The sequence below is a fragment of the Neomonachus schauinslandi genome, chromosome 16 (genome assembly GCF_002201575.2).
Source record: "Neomonachus schauinslandi chromosome 16, ASM220157v2, whole genome shotgun sequence".
Classification (NCBI taxonomy): Eukaryota; Metazoa; Chordata; class Mammalia; order Carnivora; family Phocidae; genus Neomonachus; species Neomonachus schauinslandi.
In genome coordinates this window covers 5,213,206-5,221,596 of record NC_058418.1, presented here as the reverse complement: position 1 = coordinate 5,221,596, position 8,391 = coordinate 5,213,206, and the positions used below count along the sequence as shown (strand labels likewise).

General features: G+C 43.7%; 1 protein-coding gene across 1 annotated transcript in view; it reads left to right on the top strand.

The window, feature by feature from the left end:
• The first annotated feature begins 1,950 nt into the window (after positions 1-1,950).
• Positions 1,951-8,391, top strand: part of LOC110572999 (zinc finger protein 432) — a 7,092-nt gene continuing 651 nt past the window's right edge. Inside the window, exons 1-3 of the mRNA XM_044922008.1 lie at positions 1,951-1,999; positions 3,387-3,482; positions 7,578-8,371. Of these exons, the coding sequence (XP_044777943.1) occupies positions 1,966-1,999; positions 3,387-3,482; positions 7,578-8,371 (924 nt within the window). The 5' untranslated portion in view covers positions 1,951-1,965. The remainder of the gene's footprint in view (positions 2,000-3,386; positions 3,483-7,577; positions 8,372-8,391) is intronic.

Here is an 8,391-nt window from a genome sequence, read left to right as displayed (position 1 = left end):
ACTATAAAGGCTACAACTCAGGAATAGCCAAATGGAAGAGATGCACAGGGCCAGGTGTGGGAGAAGGGGTGAGGAGGTCCTCCCTCAGAGAACCACCCTGCCAGCACCTCAGTGTGTTCACCAACCTGGAAGCTCTCCAAATCTGTTGTTTAGGGGTTTTATGATGGTTTTCTTATATAGGCACAATTGATTAAATCACTGGCCGTTGGTGATTGAATTCAACCTCCAGTCCCTCTTCCTTCCCTGGATGTTGGGAGTCTTTCAGGTCTCCTATCCTGAAGCTATGCATGGGCCCCCAGCGATTAGTCATCATGTTAGGATGCAGAAGACACTCATCACTCTAGAGATTCCAACAGATTTAGAAACTGTGCCAGGAACCAGGGAAAGACCAAATATATATTTATCACAACATTTTCCTGGCTTGTATTGTTTTTATTTCTCTAAATTTTGTCTTTCTTTAGATGGTAATGAGTCTTCTCTTTCTGGTTGTTTTCATAATCTGACTTTTGCAACTGGTGTTCTATAGTTTCAGTCTGATGAGTCTAGATATGGATTTTCTGCTTGGTTTTGCTTGCTTGCTAAGTCTGTGTTGTAGGATGTTTAGTCGGTTCTGAACTTTTCTCAGTCCTGAGATCTTCCCATTGCTTCTCTGATTCTCTATAATTGCTTCCAAAAACTGTGTATAGACCTCACTCTATCCTCATTCTCTATTAACTCTCCTTTATATTTTCTAAGTCTTTGTGTGTCTGCTTCATTTTTTGTTTTTTTTTAAATGAATATTCCAGTTCACTAATTATCTCTTAAGTGTATCTATGATGTTAAACTTTTATGAAAGAATAAGAAACATACATTGGTCTCTGCCCCTAGTTTCTGACACAAGGCTCCTAAAATCCTTGTAATTCCCTAAGTGAAAAGAGTACTAGAGGCATCTTTTGTTCTAATATTTGGTCTTGGACGTCATCTGCAACAGAGTTCCTAAATCATTTGACAGAGAGACAGCGAGAGAGGGAACACAAGCAGGGGGAGTGGGAGAGGGAGAAGCAGGCTTCCCGCGGAGCAGGGAGCCCGACGCGGGGCTCGATCCCAGGACCCTGGGATCATGACCTGAGCCGAAGGCAGACGCTTAAGGACTGAGCCGCCCAGGCGCCCCAGCATCTCTTGTTCTAATGGCATGACTCTGGGTGGTTCCTGGGGGGGCGTTGGTCACCAGAAAGACCAACCCGTGATCAGAAGTGTGGGATTTTCAGCTGTACCCCCATTATCCAGAGAGGGGAGAGGGGCTGGAAATGGAGTTCATGACTAGCCATGCCTGTGTGATGTAGCCTCCATAAAATTCCGAAGGTGTGTGGTTTGGAGCGCTCCCCATTTGGTGGACATGGGTGCTGCATGACAGGCCCCTCCCCTCGTGCCTCGCCCTGTGTGTCCCTTTGATCTGGATGAGATCTGTGTTCCTGATCATATCCTCTTATGATAAAATAGTATGCAGTAAGTAAACCAAGTTCTCTGAGCCGTTCAAGCAAATTAAACCCCAGGCGGGGGTCATTGGAACCTCCAATCTATAGCCGGTTAGTCAGAAGCGCAGGCGACACCGTGGACTTGGATTGGTATCTGAAGTGGGGGCAGGGGCGGTCTTGTGGGACTGACCCCTTAACCCGTGAAGTGTGACACTATTTCCAGGTAGCTTGTGTCAGAATTGAGTCGAATTGTAGGCCACCCAGCTGGTGTCAGAGAATTGCTTAAAAACATCCAAACCACCACACATCAGAATTGGTCTCAGCTTTGTAGTTACTATTAGCAGAACAACTTCCTTTATATTCCTTATGAATCAATGAAAGAGAAACACTCACATGACACAGGACCGTGTTGTTACAGGAATCGCTGACACTGGAGGACGTGGCCGTGGACTTCACCTGGGAGGAGTGGCAGCTCCTGGCCCCCGCCCAGAAGGACCTGTACCGGGACGTGATGTTGGAGAACTACAACAACCTGGTGTCAGTGGGTGAGGACAGCTCCCCTGTGTCACTCAGAGGGTGCCCAGTCAGTGGCCTTTCCTTTCTCCGCTGCTTGCACTTCGGAGTCACTGCATTGCTCTGTATGGCAGATTCTCAGTGCCTCCTTGGGCACATGATAAAAGGGTCTGATTTACTACGAGCTGCTCTTACCACCAACACAAATGGTGCCAAACATGGGGGGGTTTTCTACACCAACAACCAGTTCTCCAACTCTCCAGTACCAGCTAGGTGTCCTGCCATTCATTTCAGTTCTGCCACGACCCAGAGTTAGCAGCACACTCCACAGGATTAAGGGCTTAGTTCCACAGGACTCCCCTCACTTCAGATGCCAATTGCCAGTACTGGCCCCCACTACCCAGGGTACCCACGCTCCAGTCCATCTGTAAAGTGGGCATTCCCACAACCCCCTTCAGGTCGGCAAGTTGCTGGAAACAGCTCACAGAGCTGCGGAAAGCACTTTACTTAAGATTACCATTTTATTGGGGCGCCTGGGTGGCTCAGTTGGTTAAGCGACTGCCTTCGGCTCAGGTCATGATCCTGGAGTCCCGGGATCGAGTCCCGCATCGGGCTCCCTGCTCAGCGGGGGGTCTGCTTCTCCCTCTGACCCTCTTCCCTCTCATGCTCTCTGTCTCTCATTCTCTCTCTCTCAAATAAATAAATAAAATCTTAAAAAAAAAAAAAAGATTACCATTTTATTATAAAGGATAAAACTCGGGAACAGCCAAAAAAGGAAGAGATGTATAAGGCATGGTATGGAGGGAGGGGTGTGGACTTCCCATGACCTCTCTAGGTATGCCACCCTCCCAGCCCTTCAGGTGTGTTCACCAACCTGGAAACTCCCAGCCTGGTGGCTTAGGACTTTTTATGGAGGTTTCATTATGTAGGCATGATTGCTTCAATCATGATTAACTCAAGTCTCCAGTGGCAGGGGCAGGGGATTGGAGCTGAAGGTTCCAACCTTCTCATCCCACCAGGGTCTTTCTGGCAACCGGCCCCCATGCTAAAACTCTATAGGGGCCCCTCCCACCAGTCATTAGTTCACAAAAAGACTCATCACTCTAGAGAGTTCAGGGGTGTTAGAAGTTCTTGTGTCAGGAACTGGAACTTAGACCAAATACTCTAACGGAAGATGCTCCTATCATGGCTGTCACTTAGGAAGTTACAAGGGCCTTAGGAGCTCTGTGCCAGGAATGGGGTACAAAGACCAAATATATATCATTATATCATGGTATCACATATGCCCTCTCCTGAGAGAGAAGCCTCAGCTTTGCAGATGTGAAAACTGTCTCAGTCCCTCAAATGTAGCATTCTCCCATCTTGACGGACCCCAGCCCGATTCGGGGAGTCTAAGTGTTCTGTCTTTCCCACGAGTAGGGTATCAAGCCAGCAAACCAGATGCGCTCTCCAAGCTGGAACAAGGGGAAGAACCGTGGGCGAAACAGGAGGAAGTCCCCAGTGGAACCCGGCCAGGTGAGTGAGAACCTGCCAGCCGGGGAACTGTGGAAGTCACCCTCGGTCAGCGAGAGAAGGCTAGCAGGGTGTTTGAGAACAGAAGCTGTGCTCTGGGTATCTCTCTCCCATAGCAGAACTTTTCCTTTAGGTCTTTAGAGGGAAGTGGAACTCTTTTTTCTCTTCTGATGTCTGATCCTTGCTTTTTTCATTTTACATCTTGATTTTTGTTGGTTTGCCTAGTTTTCTTCCACGGATTCTATTAGCTTACCCCTTCTTTGTACCCTGTCACAGTGTGTGTCCCTGTTCCTTCTGCCTCCCTGGCTATGAAATCCACACCCCACACCCCCCGGGCCTTACTCTAAAGAGAGACGTGTGAATTCACACTGTTTCTGACTACTGTACCTTCCCGCCCGGCTCCTTGGGAAATGCCAGTTTCCCTCCTGACAGCCAACTCCACCCTGTATGTTGTGCCATCACAATAACCTGGTCTCTTACGGGGCATTAATCCGCTTTCTAGCTTTTCCCTCCACTCGAGATTCTTCAGTTCTTTTCCATTTTCTCTGCTGAATTCCTAATACTTGAGGTTTTTCTTCTGGCTCATGAATTAAGCTCCTTCTGTTGTCTAGAAGAGACTCCAAATTGGTATCTCCCTTCATACTGTATAGTGTTGTAGATATTTTACCTGCCTAAGATTTCTGAGTCCCTGCATGAGGAGCAGGAATCCTCTTCCCTCCACAAAAAAAATCCCCTTCCGTCTCATTTGAATGTTAGATTCTTCTGTAGTACTGCACACCTTACCCCGTCCACACTGCTGTTAGCTATGGCATTCTTGTCTTAAAGGTCTCCGCTGTTTCTGTTGACTGTTTCACTAGAAAAGATGGTTTTACATCCTACATCAGTTCTAGCCAAAATCAGCTTATGCCTGCCTTGATGGCTTCCTCTGTACGGTTGATATTTCTGATTTTCCTTTGGTTCATCCGAGGTCTTCCCATTGTATTCATTTGTCGAAATCATTTATTTTCCCCATTTTTTAAAAGTGGCTTTGAGATAATTCACATAACCCACAATTTGCCAACTTAACACATACAATTTAGTGCTTTGTAGTACATTGACAGGGTTATGTAACCATCCCCATAAGCAATTTTGGAAGATTTTCATCACTTTAAATAAAGAAACATTTCCAGGGCGCCTGGCTGGCTTATTCAGTACAGCATGTGACTCTTGATCTGGGGGTTGTAGAAATTACTTAAAAATAAAATCTTTTAAAAAATAAAATAAAGTAAAAAATAAAAAGCAACGTTTCTTCCCAGGCCCCCAGCTCTGGGCAGCCACTGATCTACTTTCTACCTCTAGAGATTTGACTGTTCTGGATATTTTATATAATCATGAAATATTTGGTCTTTAGTGTCTGGCTTCTTGCATTTAGCCTAAAGTTCCTGAAGTTCTTCCATGCTTTAACATGCATCAGTACTTCATTCCTTTTTATTGCCAAATAATACTCCCACTGTATGGATATACCACATTTTATTTATTCATTCATCTGCTGATGGACATTGGGTTTTTCCACTTTTTGGCTTTTATGAATTATGCTATGAACATTCATTTTCCTTAGGTATATACCAAGGAGTGGAATTCTTGGGTCATATTGGACCCCCAGGAAGGGTCCAGACATGATGCTTCCAGACTCATGGCCAGCATTACCTCCTCCCAGCCATGGTGTGTGACAATATGCAAAGAGTATTGCCAACCAGGGGAGCTCACTTGAGCCTTTGGTGTCCAGTGTTTTTACTGGGGCTCAATCACACATTGCCCACATGGCTGAACTTTAGTTTTTAGCCCCACCAGAAATCAGGCTAATTCCTATAGTCTCCAGTTCCTCTGAGGGTCTGGAGGTTGGAACTGATATGGCATGGCCCAAAGTCTCCTTCATAAATCACACTGTTAGAATATCCAGTGGCCAAAGCCCCCAGGCAAACAGAGGCACTCCTATCAGGTAGGACATACTGAGGGCCTAGAGATCACTTCCAATAGAGCCAGTGGCAAGGGCCAGACCTCTCTTTGGGTGAAGTTAAATCATAACTGGATGTAACTATGAAAATGAACAATAAAGGGATTTACTTAGAAATAAAGAGGAAATAGAGCTTATGGTTGTACAATCAGAATTGAATGACAGCATGATATATACAAAGGACATCTGCATTTTGAATTAGGAAGATGCCACCATGAATTAGGAATGAAGGCATGAAATAGGAAACTGCAAGGCATGGTGTTGACTGTTCAGAATGGCTTGGAGTTGGCTGGATGAAGGCAGTATTAGAAGGTGTCTACAAGAGAAGCACTGGAGTGGACACATGGATAAATGGGAGTATTCATGATGATGTGCACTTTTATTGCCAGGATGACTGGATTTGATATGCGAGTAATTGAGGTAGCATGGTGGAGGGTTGTGCTTGGTTTTGTATTTTTTGTAGCTCTAGGTTGTATGACCTTCACTTGGACAGTGATAGTAGAGTAACAATAAGGAACAGCTAGATGTTCTAAAAAAACAGAAGGTAAAGCTGACACACCTTGGTCGTAGAGGAGGAAGTTGGTTCTTTAGTACAACCAAGACACAAAGGTAGAACTACTGAAATAGATGCTGCTGGTAGCAAGTGAGGGAACAGCGCATCAGGGATGCTGAAATGGGAAAAGCTTGGGTATGATTTCTCTACTGAATGCACAGTGTGATCAACATGACAGTTTCTATGTCCTGTGCGGGAGCATATTAGCTTCTGAAGATGGCTACGTGGTATACTGGCCAGCTGCAAAATTTCCTACCAATCATGGTCAGCCTATTCAGTATGAATGGAATGGACGATAAAATGACACGGCTGGACTAAGGTTGGAGTGTTGTCCACTAAATCTGATTGATGTTTGTGGAAAGTTCGTTTAATGATGGTCTACAGAAAGGCAAATTTAGGAACAGGATTACTATGCAAGAGTCTGTCTCAGCTCACTTTAAATTCTGAAGACCTTACTTTCTTACTTGGTAACAAACGCATTTATTTTAGACACCTCAGTTTGCATAGTTCCGCAATGTCTCTAGTCAGATTTTGGGTTCTCTAAAGTGAACTTAAAGAATCCCCAGCCTAAATGCTGAAATGTCTAAAACCTTCTTCTGTACCTTCACCATCTTTCATTTTCCGTGTCCTCCCAACATTACACCCAGTCTTCTTTTCTTGGTAACAAGTATATATTATTTCAACATTGCTATCTCCAACCAGACCTGGACGTCTGTACTACAGTATCTAATAATCCTCTCAGAGTTTATGTTCTGCAACACAGACTTTTTCCTACACATTCTGGATTTCGGTAATATTCCTCATCTCCATTTGACATGCCTCTACCTACCCAGTGGCTCAAGCCATATAGTTAGCAGGGAAATCCTTGATTCCTCACTGTCATTAACCACTCTCCATTGAACTCATCATTTAACTGTCTTTTCTTTATACAGATATATCCTGATTCCCTCCACTTTCCAGTCTCCATTGCTCCTTCAATCACATTTCACAATATCCAACTCCCTTCTTTTTTCTTTTCTTTGTCATTTGGTTTCCCCTAACTAGGTTTACGATCAGTGAAAGTGAGGCCTATTTTATATATTCCAAACACCAGCACAGTGCCTTGTACACAGGAGCCATTCAGTAAACAGTTTGGAGTGAACAAATGCAACCCTCATAGTTCTGGATAGTAGTCTCTTCTACCTTTATGATCTGGTGCCTTTCCAAGTTCTGTGGAATGGTGTTCCTCCAACCCTGTCGTTTGCTGCCAACAATGACTTGCTTGTGTTTTACTATTCCTGCATGTTTTGTGAGTTCCTAGTTAGAGAGCAGCAAATCTACATACATTGTCAACTGTGTAACCTTATTTATACTTACTGCTTTTTCATTTTGGTTTGTTTATATTACTGTGTTATTACCAATGTATAAGAGATAAGGAACATTTATATATGGCATTTCTTTTATACTGTTACAGGGTTGTCACTAAAATGCCATTTTTTAAGGAACACTAAAGAATTTTTTAAAGTTTTATTCAAAACAAGATTATGAAAGGATTCATTGTTCTCTTTCCTAGAACCTAGCAAAGTTGATAATCACCTGCAAGGTCACTGGGAAAATCCAAGAATGCTGAAAGGTATGGAACAAAACCACAAACACAATGCATTTGGAAATACTGTTCCTCAAAGCAAAAATCATTTTCCTTCCAGGCAAAATCATATGCTTGAGTTCTATATAAAAACTTTGAAGTCAAATTTAAGTTTAGTCAACCAGAGCAAAAGCTATGAAATTAAAAACTCTACTAAATTCAATACAGATGAGAAATTATTTCTGCATGATAAGCATGAAGATTTTAATTCTGCTGTTAAACTCCCTATAAGTGCAAAACCTATTAGCAATAAGTCCCAAGTCATTAAGCATCAGAGAACTCGTGAAATAGAGAAACCCCATGTATGCAGTGAATGTGGAAAAGCCTTCATTAAGAAGTCCCAGCTCACAGATCATCACAGAGTTCATACAGGAGAGAAACCTTATGGATGCAATATTTGTGCGAAAGTATTCTCCAGAAAGTCCAGGCTCAATGAACATCAGAGAATTCATAAAAGAGAGAAATCCTTTCTATGCAATGATTGTGGAAAAGTCTTCACCATGAAGAGCCGTCTAATTGAACACCAGCGAACTCACACTGGAGAGAAACCCTATGTATGTAACGAATGTGGGAAAGGTTTCCCAGGGAAGCGTAATCTCATTGTACATCAGCGAAATCATACTGGAGAGAAATGCTATGTATGCAGTGAATGTGGAAAGGGCTTCACTGGGAAGAGCATGCTCATCATACACCAGCGAACTCATACTGGAGAGAAACCCTACATCTGCAGTGAATGTGGGAA